Source organism: Mixophyes fleayi, chromosome 11 (assembly GCF_038048845.1).
Source record: "Mixophyes fleayi isolate aMixFle1 chromosome 11, aMixFle1.hap1, whole genome shotgun sequence".
Taxonomy (NCBI): Eukaryota; Metazoa; Chordata; class Amphibia; order Anura; family Limnodynastidae; genus Mixophyes; species Mixophyes fleayi.
Window position 1 is genome coordinate 32,531,778 of NC_134412.1, and position 25,242 is coordinate 32,557,019.

The 25,242-nt window shown below is 39.2% G+C and overlaps 1 protein-coding gene across 6 annotated transcripts in view; it reads right to left on the reverse strand.

The window, feature by feature from the left end:
• Positions 1-25,242, reverse strand: part of GRIN2D (glutamate ionotropic receptor NMDA type subunit 2D) — a 557,401-nt gene that overhangs the window by 202,437 nt on the left and 329,722 nt on the right. For all 6 annotated transcript variants that reach the window (XM_075191487.1, XM_075191484.1, XM_075191483.1 and 3 more), the window contains one exon: positions 11,139-11,307. In XM_075191487.1, the coding sequence (XP_075047588.1) occupies positions 11,139-11,307 (169 nt within the window). The remainder of the gene's footprint in view (positions 1-11,138; positions 11,308-25,242) is intronic.

Genomic DNA, 25,242 nt, shown 5'->3' on the forward strand with positions numbered 1-25,242 from the left:
AATCTATATAAGACTGTACTATACACTGTAATTTATATCCTGCAATATAACATCTATTCATACGATCATATATTCCATATAACACTGTGCTATATACTGTAACTTATAAAATGCAATCTGTTCATACAATCTATATAACACTACTATATACTGTAATTTATATCCTAAAATATTACATTTATTCATACTATCCTGTCAATCTAACACTGTACAATGTACTGTAACTTATATCATGCAATCTGTTCATACTTTCCAACAATCTATATAAGACTGTACTATATACTGTAAGTTATATCCTGCAATACAACATCTATTCATACTATCATACATTCTTTATAACACTACTTTATTCTGTAACTTACATCATGCAATCTAAACTATCCTACAATCTATATAACACTGTACAATATACTGCAACTTATAGCATGCAATATTTTCATTCTATCCTACGAACCAAAAAACACAGTACTATAATCTGTAACTTATATCATGCAATCTATTCATACTATCCTACAATCTATATAACTGTACTATATACTGTCATTTCTATCCTGCAATATAACATCTATTCATAATACCTTACAACCTATATACTCCTATCTCTAACACTGTACTAAATAGTGGAATTATACTATCCCACAATATAACATATCTATACTGTGCCTAACACTGTACTATATCTATATCTACTGTAATCACCACTTTATCCTGTATTATACGTTCTACTGTATAACACTACCTCCTGCAAACTATAATACTGTCATTTCACTGTACTCTTTATTACATGACACTCTCCATTATCTAAACTGTCTAAGACTACAATAATTTATATTATATTGTGCATTAACCTCTCATTAATGTACAATATACTATGCCTGCAATATACACTTAACCAAACCCTGCTAATCTCTATAACTTAGCCATGGTGTCTTTATCTTGGTCTTCTCTTCCATGTAGTATGTCTTTCGTTTTGGAACTTTATCATTATCTTTGTCCTCTCTTCCTTGCGGCATGTCCTCCAACTTGTCTTTGTATTCTCCTCCACGTGGCTTCTTCCTCCATCTTATTGTCTACCTAACCACCTGTGTCATGTGCATACCCTCCTCTCATGTGCACGTCCTTCTGTGATGTGTACACCTTTATCTCGCGTTCACGCTGCTCTCTCCGCACGTCCTTTTCTTACGCACACTCATTTAGCATATTAGCACGGTAAGTAGCACCAGAATAGCTGCCCTTTTACAGATGTATAGGATTTTTGACGATATACTTACCTAATGCTGGTCTCTTACGTCAAGATGGCTACAGGATTCTGAAGCATATGTCAGAGAGTGGCGAGGTGTAGAGGATGTAATGAGCATGTGCATGAGAGCCTGTGATGTATGCTGGTGCTGTGTCAGTGTCTTGGTTGTGTGTGACAGAGGGTGGACTCTTAAAGCTCTAGAGGCAGTTACCATTATGATGTCACATCATGACATCCCTCAGTTCTACATGTCATAATGAAGAGATGACCACAGGCTTATTAATCACACATCTGTTCATTTAACAAGTCCTCTGTCACCAAGATTTTCTTTCCTTTTCTGTCACACAATTCCTATCACCTCTGGATTTATCTGCCACTTTTTTCAATTTCTTTCTAGACCCCTAAATTTACTGCTAATTAAGTCCATAATCAGAAGATTGCAGTTATTAAAAGCAAAAAAATAAAAGATTTGCCGATTTGATGTTTTTCTACATTACAAAGATACATTGGCTAGGCTTATAGTGTTAGAGACTTTTACATTAGTAAAACACATATAAAACACTGCTCCCAAAATACAACATTATCCACATTAAAGGAGTTTCAAATTTATTTCAGAAGTTTAATAAATTACCTCTCTTCAGAATAATAGTACTTTGGTGGGGATCCCTACTTCTTCTTATCAGGGGACTTTGGATATGTAGGGTCTAAAGTTTTCAATTAATGATGTTGGGTTAGATCTTTCTTGCTGTGCAGACCCCAATATACAAAAATATATGATGAATGCTGTACAGTACAAAACACACTTACACACTAATGCACATTATCATATTACATCTGAAAATATAACATAACTAAAAGCATTTTGCATTCACTGTGTGTTACAGCTGTATAGATTCTTCCTTATTTGCTTTCTACATGTATGGATAATTTACTGGGCCTAATATCCATGATGAAAGTTTAAGAGAGAGTAAACCCCATATACTGACATCCTGCTCTAGGGGTGGACCTAGACCTTATTTTTAGGGAGGGGCGATTTAGCATGGTCACTCCCCTCCTTCATTCTGATTGGCTGGCCCTGTTTGTCCCCGCCCCCAGCTGAAACCACCCTCTCCTACAATTTGATTGGTGTCTTGGTCGCAATTTTAAGGTATAATGGTATGCTTGTGCTGCCGGAGGGGGGGGGGGGGAGGAGTGATTGCTCTGATGTCCCCCTCATCTATGGGGGATATGTAATTTTGGTGGGGGCATTACTGGCTTTACACTCTAGGTAAGTGTGCTAAATTTCAAGAAAGACACCTGGATACTCACAAGACAGATTTACATGACATAATACTCAGCTCACACCAACAGCTAATTTCAATATAGACTATGGTATTATTGCAGGGAGGTGAAGACATACAATATAGGGAAGAGCACATATCTGTAAGTGCTTTTAATAAAATCTACAAATCTATAAAGGTTTCCATTCGGATGCACTATTGATGTTTTATTTTTAAAAACTGCATGATATGTAAACTTTAAAGTAGAGATTGGCAACAAGAAGCCCTCCGAACCCAATCCTGTGCCCCCATTCCTGTCTTAATGTGTTGTGACTGTACCAGTCTTACACCTAACTTTCAAAAGCCGGAAGAAAATCTGATAACTCAGAAGTCTTTTTAAACTTGATTACCTTACATTATAATACCTGCTGATATCTTAATACAGATTGGTGTCTTTCTTTGATTACATGTATTCTATTAACGTATTACTGAGATTAGGGGCAATGTGTGCCCCCTTTGAAGGTAAGAGGGGAAGTGTGGAAATGCAAGGCCCTTAACATGTATCAGGTTGCCCATCACTGCTTTAAAGTCATGCTTAAAGGCCAATTCCAGATTTATTTTTTAGCAATAGAATCCCTAAGACTTAAGCAGCATTTTTAGGAAACCAAAGTTCCCTACACCTCTGAACAGAATTTAATTTTGAAGGCCCAGAATGCTGGCTCACAGCACAGGTGACAGCTGCTACTGGGCTCAAAGCACTGGGGTCCAATGTGGACCTAGACTTTTTTTTTAGGGGGGGGGGGCGATTTAGCATAGTCACTCCCCTCCTTCATTCTGATTGGCTGGTCCTTACATCTCTGTCCTACTTGTGAAGGAGAGTACAACAATAAGCAGCACCTGCTACCTGACAGACTTATGTAATCAGCTAGATTTGCTGATTACTGTTGTACTCTCCTTCACAAGTAGGACAGAGATGTAATATGCTGTAACCAATGAAGAGAATTCATCACGTCACATCCACTGTCCAAACAATGTGTCAGCCCCCACTGACATTAACTCTATGGCAGTTAGAGATGGTTGCAGTTTAGGTCAACCCTGTGCCCTACCTCCCTCATAGCCATCTTCTCACAAATATACAGCCATTGAAAATTTGTGAAGGTAGTGGGAAATTATAGAGTTTTACTAAGGACTGTCATCAGACCAAGGACATGGTTGTTTCAAAAACATTTTGGAATACCGTCCCAGTTCAGGTTCTGCACCCAGTGAGTTCAGCTGCCATTGCTGTTGCCATCTATGTTATTCCCTTGGCAGACGCCTTTGGAGGCAGCAGTAGCTGCCACAACTTCTGTGACTAGGGGGAGCAAGGGTCAGGGCTCTGTGTTCAGCAATGGACATGATGCTAGACAATTATAATGGGCACATAGCTACTCCGAGCAGATGGATGGTTCATCTTTCATGTCTCCACCTTGCCCTCTCTCTCCTCATTCCAACTATACCCCACCGCTGGCAGCTGCATGAAAATACCAGTCACAAATGACTGCTTTAACTTTGGTGTCTGTCTTGAAAAAGCCAAATTCTCCTCCAACAGTTACAATTTGTATTCCACTATCTTATGTAACATTTGTTTCCACACCTATTATATTGCAAGCTCATTTGGGCAGTGCCATGTTTCCCTACTGTTTCATATAATTGTACGTCATTTAATTGTACTAGGATGCCTTTAATGTACATAAAATGTTGGCATTTTATAAATGAAGGATAATAATCATAATAACTCTTTTCTTATGGCACAGTGAAAGAGTAAGTGCTTAAAAGAGGATTCTACATTCCGCAATTATAAGAAACCACTTTCTAGGAAACACAGGATCAAGCGGCTTTGTACTACACAACAAAAGGTTCACTAAGTGTCTAAAAGGTCTTTTATGAGAAAGGGTTAGAAATGAAATATTGAGTGCATCTTTAAAAGCCTGTAAAATAAACTATCATAATTGCATAGTATATATTTTTTACAGCGTTCCTTCAGCCCTATTGAATTTTTTAGGATTCTCCTTCACCTGCATACATTCCAATCTGTAGCTCAAAACCAATCTGCATTTCCTTGTAACAACTCCCCCCCCCCCCCCCTCCTTCCATGATGTTACTTTCCATTCAATCATTACAACATAAGCCCTGCTCATCATATGTATAAATGGAATATTCCACTATAAAATGTGAGAAGGGGGCGCACCACAATGACACATGACAGGGACAATGTGGTCTGCTGTTTTATCCATGGTTTTCCATTCCCGGTGACCTTTTCAGTCTTTTCAATTGACTCTGGTTCTGACTCCAGGGCTGAGGAGTTTTGAAAAACAGAAACAACTTTATGCATTTGGCTCTCTGCTGTCACTTTCTATCACATCAGCCTGAACTTTAACGCCATCATTTTAAGAACTTTCTCTGCCATGAAAATGGACAAGCTTTGCTTTTATGTTTATTTCTATTTTAAGCAAGTGTGTGTTGCTTTATCTGTAAGAACATTTCCCAAGGTCATCTAAATTCTCCCCGAAGCCCTCCCCCGGTGGTGCTGATCTATATAGACAAGCTTGTCTGACTTTCACTTCCTAGTTAGACAACCTAATAAGTTTGTTATTTTATTAAAATTTTTTGCATTTGCATACTTGACAACCACGTGATAGTGAGTCCCAATGTCTTCAAGAGATATATAAAGGGATCGGCAACAGCATCATATCAATTACTCAGTTTCCTATTTCTATTAAAAAGTTATTATGTCGACAGTAATCATAGGTAGAATTATCATTGGAGAAAATAGTAATCAATCGTTTAATGTAAGTACAAAGTTATGCAATCAATACATAGGCTTTAGTTCAAAGTACGTAATATCTAAAATAAGATTTCTCTATTCTCTGGCGGTATCCTATATGTGTCATACTGGATTGGGAAGACACAATGGCACCATAAGCAACAAATCACCACTAGAGGACTATTTTGTCTACAGACAGACTTTCTTTCCATTTGGAACCATCCTCAATACTTATGTATAAACAAAATAGATATCTTCTATAGATGATCGCAGCTCTTGATTATCATCACCACGGCCTTATCTGTGTGGAGTTTGTATGTTCTCCCCGTGTTTGCGTGGGTTTCCTCTTGATGCTCCAGTTTCCTCCCACACTCCAAAAACATACTGTTAGGTTAATTGGCTGCTGTTAAATTGCCTTAGATTGTAAGCACCAATGGGAGAGGGACTGATGTGAATGAGTTTTCTGTGCAACGCTGCGGAATTAGTGGCGATATATAAATAGATGATGATGATCATCATCATCATCTTTGCCATGAACTATTTAGAGTCCAGATATCTCTACATTCAAGCTGCCATCTCCATGGGTGGGGTACATTATTCTTATGACCTCAATTGCAACATTTAGTATACTGGGCGACAAGAAATAAATACAGACTTACCTTAAAACAGACGGACAACATATCCGACACACCTCATATAAATTCCGAACACAAAAAATACCGGCAGTGTCGCTATACTAATTGTCGGAATTGTGGTCATAGGAAAAATGACTACTACCACTCGCCATAGTTCCTACTCCAAGTAAAGCATTTTTTTGAGGGCAGATAACTTTTTCTTCCTAAAGTTATCACTGGCTGAGAGGGCTCCTTTTATGGTGCTAATGTGATCTATAGCATCCACGCTATAGTACTTTACATATGGGTCTCTCAGCAAATAATAACTCTATTGTAAAGCTCTGGTTCACTGCATACAAGACCACTTTTTATTACAAGCTGAGGACAAGTGAATCTCTAACAGGACTCAAATTAGTGGTGGCTCTCAGATCCAAACCTGCCTTGTGGATAGGTCTTCCTGGTACATGTGCCTTTTGTGAGTACAGTAGCTCCTCACAGGTGGTCACTGAATCCTGAATACTGGTAATGTTCACAGTTTGGTGAGGTCAGTGACCCTTTTATAATTAACCTGTGATATTATTGTTAACTTTCCATAATTGATTTTTACTAGTTTTCTTTGCTATTGCCTACAGTTCAGGGAAATAACAATTATGAGATGTTCTGTATTCCAGCTCAACAATATATTTCATAGCATGAGAAAATATATGTTTTTGCCCATGCAGGCTCACCAAGAGAAATTTGGGGCCCCAGTACAGCAACTTTCTGGGCCCCCCTCCCACACACCCACATTGGAGGAGAAGAGATGTGCACCGCTATGCGGTGGTGCCATCAAAGGGGGCATGATCAAATAGTGATGGGAGCATGGCGAGCATGGGCTGTGGCTGCCCCTCTTTACATATGACATTATAGAGGGAATAAAATTGTATTAAAATGGTGTTATTCTCACCTATCTGATATTGCAGCTTTCACAACGCCACTCACTGGACGAAAAAAAAAGTAATTTTAAAATAATTTTTTCTCATCTACCTGGCAGTAGGTCCCCCAGGCAGGCCACGGTAAATTTTACCCCCCCCCCCCCCCTCTCGGCACCCCAGTGCCCACGGTACAGATGGTATAGTGAATGGTCCTCAGGTACTGTTGTATGTGGGAGGCAAGTCTAATTTCATTACTTTTCCTGTGTTATTACTCTAGAAGGAAAAAGTGAAATGTTCACATGCAAATCACAAAGGTATAGTTACTAAATGTCTCTATTTTTCAGGTTTTACAGACTTGTCTTTAGAAGTGTTCACCCCTAGTAATGCCACAATTATTTCTTATTGACCAACTGCACAGTACTACTCCTATTATATGGTATATGCAATGCTCACTGTATTTTGTTATCATTTTTATCAATATCTACTGAAGAGGTGTATTTTTTTTAACTCAAAATTTTTATTATCTAAACACAGGTGACAATAAACATGAATGAAATATTAAAAATGCAAATTTCAACCAGTTTCGCTTTCCATAGTGAAAGTAAAATTTGCAGTAAAACAAGGTAACAATGAAAAGAGGGGTAGTTCAAGCTATTGAAATTAAGGGGGTGTAGGGCAGGGAGGGAAGGGTATGGTCATTGGATATGGTAAGCCAGAGGGAGTGCAGGCCCCTATGGGAAAGGGAATTGTCAAACTGTATTATGGGACTCGGGAAAACAGTAGGCCAGGAATCATACGAGGGGAAAGCTACTTAGAGGTTGATGGAAGTGGGAACACTAGAGAGAGAGCCAGGGAGCTCAGACTTGGTGGAATTTGTCTTCTTTATCTCGCAGAAGGGAGGTGATTTTTGTCAATGAACCAGACATAGTATCTTAGAGAAGAGACGCGGGGGATTCCACATGCTTTCACATCTTGGCTATCAGACATATAGGGTAGCAAAGAAGGAAGGACCATGGTTCCTTCCTGATAGGGCATTGGAGAAGGGAGGAGAGGAGGCCCGCAATCCTGCCCCAGAAAGAGGATATGACCGGACACAATCACCATATATGTGAGTGAGTGCCTCAATGGCCACAGTTTCTCCAGCAAGCAGGAGAAGTAGATACATCTTTGCGAGTCTATCAGGTGTGAGATATCATCTATAGTAAATCTTGTATGGCTGTTCTTTAATTACTGTAGATATAGAGCTAGAGGCCACATTCAATCTGATAGTTTCCCAGTAGTCCTCTTCCGGTGGGGGGCCCAGGTCCCTAGAGGGTGAGGAGAAGATTGTCAACGAAAAGAGAGTTTTCTCTCCAGGGTCCCCATCCCCACCCCCTTTATGTCTGGAGAGGATCAGATAGTGGCCGCTAGAGGTTCGATGACCAGGGCGAAGATTAAAGGAGAGAGAGGGCAGCCCTGGTGGGTACCATTTTTAATTGGAACGGGGTCAGAGGGGGAGCCATTGGCAATGACTTTGGCGGAGGGATGACAATATAAACCCTGTACACCAGATAGGAAGTACTCAGACAGGCCAAAGTGCTTCAGGGTATGGGGTCATGAACTGCCAGGAAATCCTATCAAAGGCCTTTTCAGCATCTAGGGATAAGATAATGGAGGGAGTTTTCCTAGTATTAGGTATGGGGATAAGGTCAATGGTTCTCCTTGTGTTATCTCTGGCCTGCCTACCAAGGATAAAGCCCATCTGGTCATAGTGGACTAGGCTAGGGAGTACAGAATTTTATCAGTTGGCAAGAATCTTGGCATATAATTTCAAGTCATTGTTGAGCAGGGAAATTGGGCGATAGCTAGCACAGCTATGAGCATCTTTACCCTCTTTGTGGATCAGGGTTATCCGAGCCTCTACTGAAGAGGTGTATTTTAATGCATTAATGTAGAAAAAAAATAAAACAACCGACTCCACTGAACATGTCATGAGAAGGATAGTAGTTTACCAAGACAGTGCTGCATGTGGCATTCATTCATCAGCTCAGCAGCAAAGTGTTCTTGGAAGTTATTTAAAAATGTTGGCAGCTATGCATTTGTGTCTTGAATCTGAGTTGCAAGAATGTTCAAAAAAATATGATCGTTTTTCATATCTTCAAAAACTATATTTACTTTGAAATGTATAAGATTATTGAGTAACCTTGTATATCACAAAGACCTTTATTTGGGGACAGATAAACTATTTAAATGTATTACTTAGTATGTCAGGTTATGGATAACTTAGCATAGTGGTGTACTTTCCTAAAAGACTAAGGGGGGAATTTACTAAAGTTCAGTTGTGTTAAACCCCAGGTGTTTCAGCAATTTTCTTGGTGGCTTTCAAACCACCAGATCTACTAAAAGCCAAACATCTAAAAAATACATTGTTTAACAAAATGTCAATTAGATATTGCTGTCTCAATTTTTTCTCATGTAAACAATACAGAGTGAAATCTATCATGCTGGAAAATCTGCTGGAAAAAAGAGTTGATTGTGAGAGGCAGAATTGCTCAAATCACATGGTATCTTTGAGCTATCTTGCCTGTAAGAACAGAACAAAAAAGAGTAAAAAAAGTATTTAAAAAAACCTCCATGTCCTTCTGCAACAGCCTGTACTACCCAGCATATGGCTGGGTTCTCTAAGTGAAACAAACAATAGGGGCCCTTTCACCTAGAGATGCCTGGCCCAATGCTGAGTAGCACTGTAACCAGTGGGTACAAAACTGAAATGCTAAAATGTAGTGTTTATTCTTGTGGCACTACTGGTGCATTCTGTCACTTGTAGAGGCACAAGAGCAGCCACTGCAAGTGTTGGCCCCCTTAGACTGGTCATCTCTAAGTGCAGGGGGCCAAACGTTAGGTCAGGTCTCGACTCCCACATGAGCCAAATAGTAAATCCTGTAGTTTGGGGATGAAAACCATGGGCAATGTGTTATATAGCATAACCAACTACACAAAAAATTACTTTTTAATAACTTTGACCATAACTGTTTTAGTGATTTCTGTTAGCAGAAAGGTCAGTGTGAGGTAAAGGAAAAGAAGCAAAGCAGGTGCAATATGCAACAATATGTAAAACATATTATAATGTCTATAGCATTGTTCTAGATGCAAACTATCAACCAATTTGTATTTTTTCTATCTATCCCTGTTGTATATTTGACCTACAATTTTGAACCAAGTACATGCTGTCTAGGTAGGTAGCTTCTAAAGATATAGAGCCTGAGGCACACATACTGAGCGCAACATGCGTTTGTTTTAGAACGCCTGTAATTCTGCTATCCATACTCCCAAAGTCATCAAAGAATCGATCAGACATACATGTGATGATGACTATGGGTGTAGGTTTACTCTACTCTACTAGACAAGACACTGCAGGATACTTAAATAGATATGTAGAATATAACTCACAAAAGAAAATAGAGAAGTAAAAAAAAAAATTCAATTAATGTTACCTGTTAATAATATAGGCATACATGAGAAAACATGTAAATTAAAAATATATATTTTTTTCATGATGAATGATTAGGCTGTCTAATGTACAAAACATACATTTTTTACAGTAGCTCCTGTCTGCAAGCACATGTTTAAGCATGCATACGCATAACTACCATTCAGGACGCAGAACTAGTATTTCTGCCGTATCTCTTGCTCCCTGTAGCTGGAGCAAGAGATACGGCAGAAAACCAGGGCACTTCTGTGTGCGCCTGAGCCTGACTTGAACGCTGCTGCACAGGTACGCCATTAATTTAAATTGTCTATGTGCATCCGCCCCTTCCACACACTGTTCCAACCCTGAAGTCGTAGAGCATATTAAGTGTCCTTTGCGCTCCAAGATGCCATGGACGCGTCTGCGTTCCTTGACGTATAGTCTGGTTCTGGGCATGCGCAGAATGACAGAATGAATGTGCGGATGATGCTCAAAAAAAAGGCAGATATGCTCCCTAATGACCCAGGCCCACAGAGTGATTTCACCTGCAACTACCTATAGGCCCACTGATTAATTCTGTAGGCAAGGCAACGCTAAAGGCTGCAATCTGCCAGTCAATGATTTGTTGTTGCTATGTTCCGAACAGTAAAAAACAATCATACCTGTTTTTTAAATAATTAATGTCCCAGAAGAATAAAAAATAAGTATAATGAATAGCAGTAACCAAAAAGAGATACAAACAAGTTTAACGTGAATTTTGACTAATGATAATATGAACACAAGATAAAACAAAAACAGCCCAAACAAATATAGAAATAGAGGATATAACGGCTCTTTATACTGCACAGATTTTACATTACCTCTCCTATCATTCCATTCCATACTCCCTCGATCTTCTTCCCATGTTTGCCATTGGTCACAAGGTAAAGATCATAGGTAAATCCAATGGTTTTTGCAAGGCGTTTGAGAATATCGATGCAGAATCCCTTACAGCACTGCTTGACAAAAATGATGGGGTCTTTCATTTGGCTGTAGAGAAAGAGACAAAATGTCAGGTGTTGTCTCCTAATATATGCAAAAGTCTAGATCAGATCAATTCAGCTATGCCTATATTTAAACATTCACAGTACAATGCAACGATCCAACCAATTTTAACATTTAAAAATGTAAATTAATTTTATTTTTTAATGTGGTAAGAGCTATATATTTTTAAAAACTATTGGACCTTATATCAATTAGTTTCTACTTAGCCTCTGTTTTATGCATACATCAAGGCATATATAAATACAGGTATATTCACAATAGGCTGCAGAGCTCAATGCTTGACTGAAATGCACAGAACTTCACCCAGTGATATGTATACAATAAGCATTTTATACATATCTCTAGTGTTTGCTTGAAGTGCTTCAACCATCTCTGCACTGACTCTTTTTTCACATGTTTAAAACGGTCTAGAACGTTATTTAATTCAATCCAAAAATGTATATAGTAACATAAAAAAAAAGTAAGCAAAGTTCTTACACGGCTACAAACCTATAGATGTTTGAGTTCACCCATACCCTCGTTATCTAGCTTAATGCAAACCACTGCTCTCTCTAATCTGTCTTTAGTGGCTGAGGGTGGATCTTTTTCAGAAGTGTTCCGAGCCATTTTGCTCTGTGAAGTGGTGATAAAAATGGCCTCCTTTCATCCTTAAGGTGGACATATATGGCCATACATAATCCCAGAGAGGACCAACAGGATGATTATTCAATTGGGTCACCCGCATAGGTGGCCACTCATTTATCGTTCTATTTAATTGTGTATTTTCAGTGGGTTTGGAAGGTGAACGCTCAGACAGAGCAGTAGCAGTCATTTTCTCATTGTATTTTCCAGCATGCCCAATAACGAACTGATTTTTTTTCTAGATTTTCATTATCTGATATTGTGGAGGTTTTGGGGTCTCACAAACCACAATATTGACCAACTGCCACAATATTTTCTATGATATGTCAGTGTGTGTGGCTATCTTTAGTGTTGTGATACAGGGGAAGGCTGGCAAATTTTAGCTCGACTCGACTCAGCAGTCTATTTTAAAGGAAAAATAATGCTGGTAGCCCAGTGACCCAACCCAAGGTAGCCCACTATGGGACCTGTCTGGGGGGCAGATGTCCCCCTGCCCCCCAGCCTGCTGTGATAGGTAACCGGCTAGGGATCCACTAGACATATTAATATAATTAGGTTTGTATACCAAATTATAAGTAATTACCAAAAAATACTATTCCACCTAAATTGTACTTTTTATGTTGTGTCAACCTTCAGGAGGAGAAAAGTCAGTATGAAAACGATGTAAAGCCAGGTTATACTTCAGAAAATATAGGGTGCACACTCTTAAAGAAGATTTTATTTATAGCCCCCAAATATGCAAAATAGTCAACTAGTTTTCACTGCTAAATTTCACACATTTTGTTGATGGACTTTAGCCTTAAATGTCCCCAGTCCATCTTCAAACCCCACCCAAACAGCAGAATGAATTGACTGTTATCCCAGCTCTGTCCCTTCCACAAAATTCAAATTTATAAATACAGTGCAGAATGGCGAAACAAAACTAGACTTTGAGTATTGTATTTCTCCTATGCAAAACAGCCTGGTCCACCATGGAACTCAAGTTGTGCAATATTTTGCTGTGATCTCTACTCACACCAACATCTGTCAATGTATGGTCATGCTATATTACTACCACACAGCAGTGGAAATAAAGACATTAATCCCATTACAAAAAAATAATGAAGCTCACAACCATTTACCATATGTCAATTGAAAACATTCTAATTTTTTGCTGTCTTATATAATGAAGGCAGAAGAAATTTAAGCAACATTAAATTGCAAGTGACAAAGAAAGGGTAGTAGGAAGCAAGTGTGGAAGAGGAAGAGGACAGAAACAAAAGGAGGGAGGGAACTGCTCATGAGAGTTCCCAAAATAGTTGCCTACTCTCCCAGAATGTCTGGGAGACTCCTGTATTTCTGGGAGTCCTCCCAGACAACCAGGAGAGCAGGATCCTGGCTACTTCATTAGTTAAGTGGCGGAGACGGGGCTTATGACAAGATTGACGCGTCCTCGAGACCCGCTGCTGTAATAGGATTTTGTGATGTGAAATTGTGATGACCGTTTACGGGGTGGGGCCAAATGCCAAATCCCTCCCCCACATGCCCACTTCACTCCGAATCTCCCGGAGGCCAACTTGCCAAAGTTGATAAGTATGGCTTACAATCCAACACTACGTATTGAATCGTGCATCTTAGAAGGTAATTCCAAGACAAAATAAATAAACTTCATAAACTAATAACTACCAATAGATAACAAGATGACATGCTAATTATTGATGTTAATGGTTCTGTTGTTACTGGTGAAGGAATAAACATATATTGATGTTGATTGGAATCTACTTATTTGTGAATTTGAGATTTGTGTGTCGGGACTTTTTTATCACTAGAATTAAACAGATAGTCACAAATAGTGCTCATTTTTCTCAGCTTATTTTAAAAATATTGCTATACTCTGCACAACAGTTAACCCTTAGTGCTGGAGACACACTCATTTTGGTTTTCAACCATAAGACAGCCAACATGTTTAACCATGTTTGCAGTTCATCTTATTATCAATTGGGGAAATGTACAAAATGAATAGATATCTCCTTGAATAATGCTCTGGTATTCAATATTTTGTCTATGTCCTATGCACCATATACTGCTTTAAATGAGCTTATATTGTCTGTGTATCCAGATTGGATGTGTTATGGCAGAGGATATGTCTTGTGGATGTGATATGGTCATATAATGCTGTCATAATATCATGTCTAAAGCGATAATCTGCTCCCGACAACTCTCCCCACCCCTGGAAATAAATCTGCATCACAGCATGCACCCCTGACATGTTTTGTGCGGCACCCATTCATCGATGCTCTGCCAAACCTTCCAACAGTCCATCATTATTATCATTATTATTACAGTAGATTTGTAAGATGCCACAGTGCTCTACAGCGCCGTACAGTATGGAAAACAGTACATACATAAAACAGGGACATACAAGGTAGACAAAATAATTGCAGACATAAAAACAAAGAGTATGAAGAACCCTGCTCATTAGAGAGCTTGCATCTAAGTGGAAGAGGGCACAGCTGAAAGAAGAAGAGCAAATGTGGCTTAAAGTGGAGACAGTAGTGAGGGTGCATTAGTGTGAATAGTGTTATCAGTGACAAGGTCCCCTCTAAAAAACAGATGTGTTTTCAACAAGAGTCTAAACATTTGAAGGCTGTTGGAAAGTTTGATTAAGCGTGGTAGAGAATTCCATAAGTGGGGAACAGCGCAGGAGAAGTCTTGTAAGCGGGAATGACAGGTGATTACCAGAGACGAGACAGGGAGCAGGTCTGAGATAGATAGTGGGGGATCCAGGGGTGGGGGGGGTTCGGGGGGAGGGGACGATCGGGACAATCGCCCCCCTCTAAAAGTAGTGGCAGCTCACTATACTGATGTATACAGAGAATCCTGTCTGGCCGCACCGATTGTGTTTTAATACAATCAGCACGGTCGAGCTGCATTATCTGCTTACCTGTCAGCTACCGGGAACATCAGTATTGTGAGCTGCCGCTAGAAGCCCCAAGCTTCTATTAGGAAAAAAGGGGGCTGGGCACAAATCGTCCCCCTAAAAAAAATTCTAGTTCCACCTCTGGAGATAGATCTAAGTGGGCAAGAGGGAAAGTATTTTGATTTGAGATGTATGCAGGGGTAGTATAGTTGAGGGCTTTGTTGGTAAGGGTGAGTACAAAACTCCTGACTTTCGAGACTGTCCTGCCTAAATCTAGACAAATTGGTGGAATGCTATATACATTACATTTATTTTCCACACTGCATATGCTGTTGAATGCATTATGTCTGTGTTTGTGAAGCACTGAGTGCGAGCTGGTTCTTTTTAATATTTTTGCTATCAGACCATACTATGTATTGCATTCAGCCCTAGTCCAAAAATGTATAGCCCTGCATAACTACTAAGTTAAATACCACCGATATTGCATTGGAAATAGTTATTTGTAATACTACTTAGTTTCTGTGAAACACAGAGTGTTATAAGGTCCAGAACTATTGATAAAACAGGGAAATATAATCTTGCACTATGTTCTGCTGTGGAGGAGCTGCTGTGGGAAGGATTGATTCAAGAAATAGATTTGTTTCCTAGTTTCATCAATACAGTAGTCCTCACAGTTTACCCAGCAATAGAAAAACACAAATGAACTGGGATGAAAGAGAAAAATAAGAGCTTGAAGAAATGGACATCAGGGAAGGCAGAAACTGGCACATTACAGACGGACAAAGAAAGAAGTCTCTTATCTGCAGGGGGAATATATCTTGTTCTCCCTGTTGTGACACCACAACTCTTTATTAAACTGCTCGTTCTTTCACCCACTTTGTCACTTTGATGGCTGGGAAAGGGATTCATGACCTTTTCTCTCTCTAGCTGCTACTTGAGTTAAAATGTCTGCGTCTTAAGATGAAGAATTGAGAGGGAGATTCAAAACATTTGTGACTGCTAGGTTAAAAAAATACTGTGTATTTTACACCACAGTTTGTTATAGGCAAAACAAAGATAAGGTCAGGGCTCAGTGGGCAAGACAGAAAAGAAATGAAGGAATCCAACTGTGCACTTATTTAAGTGCTGCTAGGCGTGGAAATCTCCTAGAGTTATTTAACAAAATGGAATTGTTCTAAGCCACATTAAAGTGCGAACACATACAGCACAAAACCTGAAGGGTTAATATAGTAATGTTAACACAGGTGGTGAATTTGCAAAGAAGCTAAAACAAAAGTAGGTGAGGGCACACAATTAAATTGCCTACAACTAATCATTTTGCAGACAGTAGAAAGCATGAATATAAGTATTTGAAACAAAGGTGTAATTAAAGAAAATCTCTGTATTGAAGGGTGTGGTACGCATATGCAATGCTTGTGAGACGGACAACAATGTCATCGACATGAAGATACCGATGACGAGGATTCGGATGATAAGTATATAACTACATACCTTAATATAGATCTGCACCATTTTTGATAACTGCTGTAGCCGGCATGTGAGAATTGCGATGCAAGACAAAGCGGCGTGTGTTAAGCACGTCATTCCCCTTGATGATAGTGCCATTTCCGCTTTTAAGGCGGCAATGGCTGGACCCGGTGCCACAAAACCTTATAGAGGTGTGGGGTCCAGCCATTGCTGCCTTAAAAGCAGCAATGGCCGCTTTTAAGGCCATTGCCGCCATAGTTTTTAGTTGTATTTAACACTAATGATCATCATAGCTTACGAATGATCTGATCCACAATATTCAAACTTGACATCGCCATAGGGTCCACTCCACTAAAATTATTTCTTATTTGATATTTTATTAATTCATTGTACTTTCATAAGGGCAATTGAGCGCTTACTTTACAACTATTTCACCTTCTCCCACACTAGCAGGACAACAGGGATGGGATGTCCGCTTTAGGAGATTCTCAATTACCAGGCTTCTCACAAATTATTCCTTTTCATGTGGCTGCTAGCAGGAGGGTTTGGAATATCTGCGTTGATGACACTTTTGTGTTGGTAGAAGATGTTTGGGTGAATTGTGGTAGCATGGGAAAGCCTATGTCACTATTAACTGCTCTGTGATTTTCAGGACATGGTAAAACCACATGTACATTTTGTATTTGGCCCCAGAAAAACTCCACCTAATCTATGATATGAAATTCTAAGAGTTTGCACCTAGTACTCAGAAATTCTTGACACATCCAGCCTACTATTGTGATAATACTACTATCCTACTATCGTGACACACAAATGTGTCCTGACATATTGGCTGGGAAAGCTGGACCAACACCTTAAAAGTGTAATTGAACATATTACTAGATAAAAGTCCCAATTGTCATCATCACCATTTATTTATATAGCGCCACTATTTCCACAGCACTGTACAGAGAACTCACTCACATCAGTCCCTGCCCCAATAGAGCTTACAGTCTAAATTCCCTAACACACAGACAGACTGGGGTCAATTTGATAGCAGCCACTTAACCTACTATTATGTTTTTGGATTGTGGGAGCAAAACGAGAGTGCCCAGTGGAAACCCCCACAAACACGGGGAGAACATACAAACTCCACACAGATAAGGCCATGGTTGGGAATCAAACTGATGACCCCAGTGCTGAGCCGCAAGAGTGCTAACCACTAGGCCACCGTGGTAATCATCATCATCATCAGTTTATATAGCGCCACTAATTTTGCAGCGCTGTTCAGAGATCTCATTCGCATCAGTCCTTGCTCCATTTGAGCTTACAGTCTAAATTCTCTAATATGGACACACACAGACACAGAGAGTTGGAGAGACTAGGAACTATTTTGATAGCAGCCAATTAACCTACTAGTATGTTTTTGGAGTGTGGGAGGAAACCGGAGCACCCGGAGGAAACCCACCCAAACAAAGGGAGAACATACAAAACTCCACACAGATAAGGCCATGGTCGGGAATCGAACTCATGACCCCAGTGCTGTGAGGCAGAAGTGCTAACCACTAGGCCATTGTACTGCCCATATGCAGAATTGTCTCAGTATTTCTGAAGAGATTAAAAAATCAACACCCGACTATACCCGTACTCATTTACTGCTTCCTTCATCTGCATTCACTTGGTCACTGCAATTTTGTTTCCAGTGTTCTTTTGAGATAAAAAATATATTAATTAATTGAATACCGTTATCTGAAGAAATGAGAATGTGAAATTAGTTAATTTCACAAATGTTTGATTCTGTTGGGGATTTTTGTCCTCCTGTCTGGATCAAATCGAAGGAGGCAAAAAGAAGGATCTAAATTGACAGATTTTTTTTTTTTATATTCACTGTAATTATTTTCAAAATGTACTCGGAGGCCAAGTATTCTCTGGCTGAGGATTTAGAAAAAGGCACACTATGGCAGTGCTGATAATTAAACCTTATCAGTCAGGGCAGGTTTATTATATTTCTTGAATAGTTTGAAATATTGCTGTTACTGAACAAGGCATACTATTGGGTTAACCCTGCCACCACCTTTAATTCTAACTCTACTGTGATTACTATGTGGAACAGAGACAATTAACTTTAAAAAAAAAAAAAAAGTTAATTGAAAAGGAAATTTGCTAGACTTAGTTCACTTGTTGTTTGTAACGTCAAATGATATTGCCTGGTATTGAAACATTAATTAAAATTATATGTATTTATTCATATTTTATTGTTGTAAATCTGAAGAAAACTACAAGCTACACTTCAGGATCATCTCAGAATTAGTTATTTAACTGTTGATTAATTAAAGCTTCTGAGTGTAATTAATTTAGCATCACCTTTCATTGTCATCATCATTTATTTATATAGTGCTAATTCAGTAGTGCTTTACAATTGGGAACAAGCATTAATAAGACAATACTGGGTAATACATACAGACAGAGAGGTAATATGGCCCTGCTCGCAAGCTTACAATCTATAGGACAATGGAAGTTTGAAACACAAGGGCACGTGCTACATCATATTGTACAATGGACCAGCTAGAATGCAAAGGTAAAAGTATTGAGTGGGCTGTGTGTGTGGCAATATTGGTAAGAACGTTGATGCCTTGTGTTAGCTGTGTAGAGGGGGGTAATAGGGTAACTATTTAAACAAACACAATTAAAAATAGGGATCAAACATCAAAAGCGGATTAATGTTTATAGTAATAAAAATATTGATTGGATAATATGGATTGTGTACAGCTCAAGTGTCATCTTACTTTTATGATTTGGAAAATATTTAAGTGGAGGTCAAGTAGTGTGCTAATTTAAAATAAAAAGGAAAAAACTCTGTAGCAAAATATAAGATCTCTGGGCTGAAAACATAGGACCTCATTTAGAGTCGAACGCAAAGTCTGTGTAAGAAATGTAGGAGCGGGAGTGTGCCGCAGCTTGGTAGGGTATTACAACCCCAGTTGCGTCCCACTCATAATACCCTACCGAGCTGCGATCAGATCCTGCAGATAGCTAACTACTTGCACCACCTAAATCCTGCCGCACAGCTTTAGCCCTTTTTTGATGTGTGTTGCGTCTGCGCCTCACTGCGTCCAGGATTTACAGGGTCACGCCTTCACAATTCGACGTTTCTCTCATGCTCTCGTAGCAAGTCACAAGCTGTCACAAGTGTTAATTGCGTCCAAGATGCAGGCGGATATGGTGCTTGCTGCGCATGCGTTATAGTGTTTTCTGTTTGATGCGCCTAAAACAGACTTTGCGTCCGACTCTAAATGAGGTCTATAGTAAACAGAGAAGGGGGACAGGCTATTTCAGATCACTGCATAACAATTCTCCATAATTTTGTAAGAAACAACAGTTTGTTTTGTTTTTTAGGTTATTATGAGGAAAATATATTTGTTGCAACCACATGGCATGATTGAGATAAACAGCACATTAAGCAATTCTGCACATGCAAAATAACTAATCACTTGGTCAACTATGGATAGTGTTTAAAGATTTATTTAAAAGATACATAGTAGCCATAATAAGGAGAAGGAACAGGTCACTTACAATTTTGTTTTAGCACACTAACATTATGGCTTGTTGTGATTATGGCCTAATCAGGAACTAGAAAAATAATATTAATTTCGTCCTAATCCCTCCCGAACTTATTACTTGTTTTTAACATGTGAAATCACTGTGTGAATAGAGCCAGAGGTTAATTTATGCTTATATCTACTTCAGAGACCATCTCTACTCAAATATCTCTGCTTTGTTTAGAAGAGAGTTAAACTTGGTATAGAACTTAGTATCAGTGTTTTTAAGCCAAAGGGTAATAAAACCAGATTAGCATACCCATACACTTCTTTCTCACTGAAGAAAGGAGTAGTGGTCAAGGAAGGCTGGTTAAAAAGTAAGGCAATCATTTTAGAGATTGTCAGTTTTTGTTCTGTTTTATTTTAAGAAAATGGGATTCTACTTTTAGTATGTCAATTGGTTGTACTTTTTTTCTTAGAAAAAAAACATTGTGACTTTCTTATCATATTAAACTTAATTTAATAACATTCTGTCTTTGTGTTATTGATAGTTTTTAAAAAAAAATAACATAACATTTAAGGCAGATCATTCTTTGGCTTACTATAAAAATTAAATTGGGTTGTGATTGCTGCTTGAGATAAGCCAGGGAGTAACTAAAGACATTCTAGTAGTGTCAGTTTTCCTAAGAGTGTCAGTTATTGAGTGGTTGCAGAACTGGGTGGTTAATAATGAGTGTGAGTTATAAATTGTTTTTTTTTTTACTCATCTATAAACAAGCCACGTGGCTTTCTTTTGATTAACCCTTCCCCACCGACATGTCATGCAAGCCCAGGTGGCTTGGTTGTAACATAGCTATTAATAATTTGACAGTGCTTAAACAATTTACCTTTGCCATGCAATGCTTCAATGTTCTGCAAAGATTGAGGATATAAGCTGCCACGTTAATATAGTACTCAGTGGAGCAGAGTATTAGCTATCCACAAATATCACGGGTGCTGCATATTGTCCCACACTCTTCGGGTGCATAAATGCAAAATCATTTTTAAGCACTGCCAACTTTTATTCCTTCGAACCCATTCACCTAATTCAATCACCTTTACCATAGTACAACTTTATAGTTCCTTGACTCTCATTTTTCAGATTTACAGGGGAGAGGTCATGTGTCAGGCATTTGAGATTTAATCCTTTACAAGTATGAATAAGGAGTAAAGTATGCACCTGGGTACACACAGAACTTTTAGCTACAATTCTCTTCATACACTACATCAGGTCCAGGCATTAAAGACCATGAAACTGAACATCTTTCCTTTTTTGTACCATCCCTCCCGTTCCACTAAATTAAAATGCTAAATGCTGACTCCACTAACGAGTTTCAGACTCAAGGTGGCTTAATATTTATTCAAATTGTACATCTGCTAAGCCACAATTTTCTTTACATGTAGGTAGGGGTATACTTGTCACAAACATGTGCTAGCAAGTGCAATAATATCACAAAAGGGCAAATACACAACCTCATGACCACCGATGTATAAACCTGTTTACATACTGATCATTTTTGCTTCATCTAAGAAATATTTGTTTACACACCATGATCTTACCAGCAAATAGACTGAATGTTCATTGTTTACATTTATGAATGCACTTTATTTATTAATATACAAGTGATATTGCCACTTAAATCATGCCTCTGCCCCAGTCACTGAAGTCTGTGTACATGTAAGACTCCACTATAAATTGTAAGTATTGCATATTTAATGTCTTTAGTGCTTAATGATCCTACAGCAGAAGAAGAACAGGCCCCTCCAGCAGGACTGAAAACAAAGCAGCAGCACAAAATTAAGAAAGATGACTGGAAGACAAAGTTCATAATTAAAGCAATTGATGTTTATGGTTCACATTCTGAGTCTAATATCCAAGTATGCAACATTTTTTTAATACACTAGATATAGCAAAATAAATGTTATTAATTATGCAGGAAAATCTCTTTGGCTAACGGCAATGCCCATATAACAATGGAAATGAGAGGCTTGCTGGAGTTAAAATACTATAAATTTGTATTATGATAATGTCCAGGGATGCTGTCGCGCTGGGGGATTGTGAGTTTTTAGAGAAATCCAAAGTAGACCTCAAGGTGCAAGTCAGGATGATCTACCACATAAGTGTGTACTGATTTGTATCAAATATATGCAACAGCAGTGACTGATAAGAGGAGGAACAGGAGCAAAAACATTTTGCCAGAGGTCAAACCAATGTTGATCTTCACTTGATACATCACACATATAAAATGGCAAAAATACATAACTGCTCCTAAATGGTGTTTATGATTCTGTAACAATGTCTGGTCAGAAAAAGCCACATAGATAAAATAGATCTAATAAGACAGAAGTCAGAATAGCCATCCTCACACAAGTAGTTGTCACTTTTGAAATACCACTCCTAAATTACAATTAATTTAAACTTTAGTTAGTAGTTTAATGATTCAAAATATACTATTAAAATTCAATAACATATTTTACTGGTGTCACTGATTAGATCCGGTTATAAATATAGCTTTTATTGGTCCCATGTAGCATCCCTTTAGAATGCAGTTAATGAATAACCTAATGTGGGTTATCCAAAAGGATATAAGTATTGCACTCATATTTCTGCAGTAAGTCGTAGTGGTCTATTTAATAATGAACAGGTTTTTGCCCCATTAATTATCATCTGTCATTGCAACAATTACTACACAAGTCATGTAGGGACATTGCATCTGAAAGAGGCTGTCCCCGCAATGATTCTTTTGTTTAATGAAGTCTCAGGCTTGTGACCCGGGTTCATTACTTCCTATGTGCGACCTAAGGTTGCACATGCACTATTGCTATTTGCTGTGAAGAGCGTAGGGGAGAGCAACTTCGCTGCTGCGATGCTCTCCTCATAGGATTGAATGGTTAATGCCATCTTTAGATGGCATTAGCCATAGTGGTCAAACTCCGAAAAGCTAAACTTTATTGAGCTTGATAAAATTGCCCAGACCGCAGTCCCCTATTGAGTATTATGGGGACTGCGGTTTAATGTGTTAATTTGCCTAATGCAGGAGATATATCACTGATGCACTGAATTTCATTGCAATTCTCTAGACTTTACATGCATCAAGCCATAGCTTATGGTTTGCATAGAGATAATAAAGTGTCAGCTTTTTCCTATGCATTTCTCCAGTATTTCAGTATTTAGTTTTGGCTTCTACAAGGATATGTCAGAGAAGTAGTAAGTGAATAGTGAGTAAAGTAATTAGAATAAGATTAAAAGTCAAAATACCCCTGGAAATTACATTCAAATATTGACAACTAAGGAACAATAAGAAAAAAATGACTATAGAAAAGTTGTCACTCATACGACACTGACTATGCTAGTCACGCCATGCTTTTATCTGCCAAGAGCAGTACCACAATTACATGAACCTATCTCCACTAATCGTGTTAAACTAGATAGTTTTGGATAGTTAGTTCTAGGAAAATAATTCATCCGCTTCATTCAAGATCTGTGTCTTGGAAAGAAAGGGATCCATGAGTCTTGGTGTCTCGGGCACTAGGAGTCTTTGCCCAGGATATCACCAGATGATGGACTTACCAGAGTAATATAGCTGGTACTATGGTTCTCTGGTAGCAGGGTGACAACAGAACAGGAGAAACAGCAGATGGTGAGAGAATGCTCAAGGAAAGTCTATGACTAGCAGCAACTGGTAATGAGTAGATGAATGTACACGAGGAACCAGATGGACAAGGAAACGTGAGGAGAGTCAGTGGTCTGCGTATAGCAAGTTGTACCACTGCTATAGTGAGGAGGAATCTCCAGGAGTAGCGAGGAGGTAGTGAGAGTCAGCGGTCTGCGTATAGCAAGTTGTACCGCTGTCTATAGTGAAGGAATGTAATCCAGGTGAAGGTAGGTAACGGGGAAGTCAGTGGTCTGCGTGTAGCAAGTTGTACCACTGCTATATATATGTGAGGAGGGGCACGAGGAGATGAATGTAAAGCAGCGTATACACGGGGCACACAGAACTTGATCCCATGATGATATCCACAATACAACAATAACTGACAAGCGCTGCTTGAAGTATACAAAGTCACAATGCAATCCAGGCAATAGGAAACAAAGTCAATGGTAACAATAGCTTTAGTGGATAGGAGGCTCCGGAGAAAAACACAACTCAGTCCAGATGCATATGCAATACAAAAGCAAAGTCAATGGAAAGTATGCATACCGCGGTTCAGGAGAGCAGGCTGTCAGAGCGACGTGCAGGGATACCTGAACGGCTGAAGGCCGGCAGGAGGAGAGACCACTGGAGGGTGGAAGCGGTAATCAGGTTGGTGCAGAGCACGGCAGGTAATCCAGAATCAATGAAGCAATACTCAGGAAGCAGTAGTAAGTGAAACTGGAAACATGATGAACACGGGAGAGTTGAGGCTGTCTGGTATCCAGTAGTAGTGGTGGAGGCAGCGGAGAGAAGGCACGCTGAACACAGGAGAGTTGAGACGATCAGGAACTCTGAAGTAGTAACGGAGGCAGCGGATAGGAATCAGCTGAATGCAGGCACGATGAACACAGGAGAGTTGAAGTGGTCTGGAAACCACAATAGCAGTAAACAGGAATCAGCAGAAGCTGAATACACGAGGAACACAGGAACACCTTCAGAGGCTCATGGGGAATGAGACTCCAAGATCAGGCAACCAGGTAATGATCACAGGTGGTTTAAATAGGGAGGGTTGCCTGATCATCCAATCAATTAAAAGCAACAGGTATTGAGGCTTGATAAGGGCTGCACATGCGCAGACCCTCAGGATGGCGGACGGCCACGGTTCCTGAACACACGGGAAATGGCACTCACAGTCCGGTGAGTGACACTTGGTCAAGTAAGTGATGTTTTGGAGGATAACTTCCTAAATTGTGGCCCTCCATTTGTTTGCTAATCAGATTCCGACTGGAGATCTCCAGTGTGGCGCGCTCCGGGTAAGACGCAGGTCACAGAGATCTGGAGACACCCTTCGCAAGATAGCAAATATACGTTTACATTAAAGGGTCCAGTGAGGAGTACATGCAGAAATATATACTATCACCATCTGGTAACAGGTCACTTGAAGAGCATAAGACAGAGGGAAAAAAAAAAGTGGTGAAGCCAAAACGGCAGAACCTGCATAGACAAAAAAAACAAAACAGTCTTCTACTACTGGAGCCTGAACATCTGAAGACACAGTCCATCCATGCATGAAGACTATGGGTCCACTTTTAGAAAAGCAAATTGACTAAATGGAGGGGGCAACTAATCTCCTAACAAAACAAAAATGGCACAAACACTTCAACAAGTGCAGAAAAAATTGCAAAGACTTGAGGATAAAATGGTGAACATTAGCCATTTGAAAAGAAAAATATCTTATTGC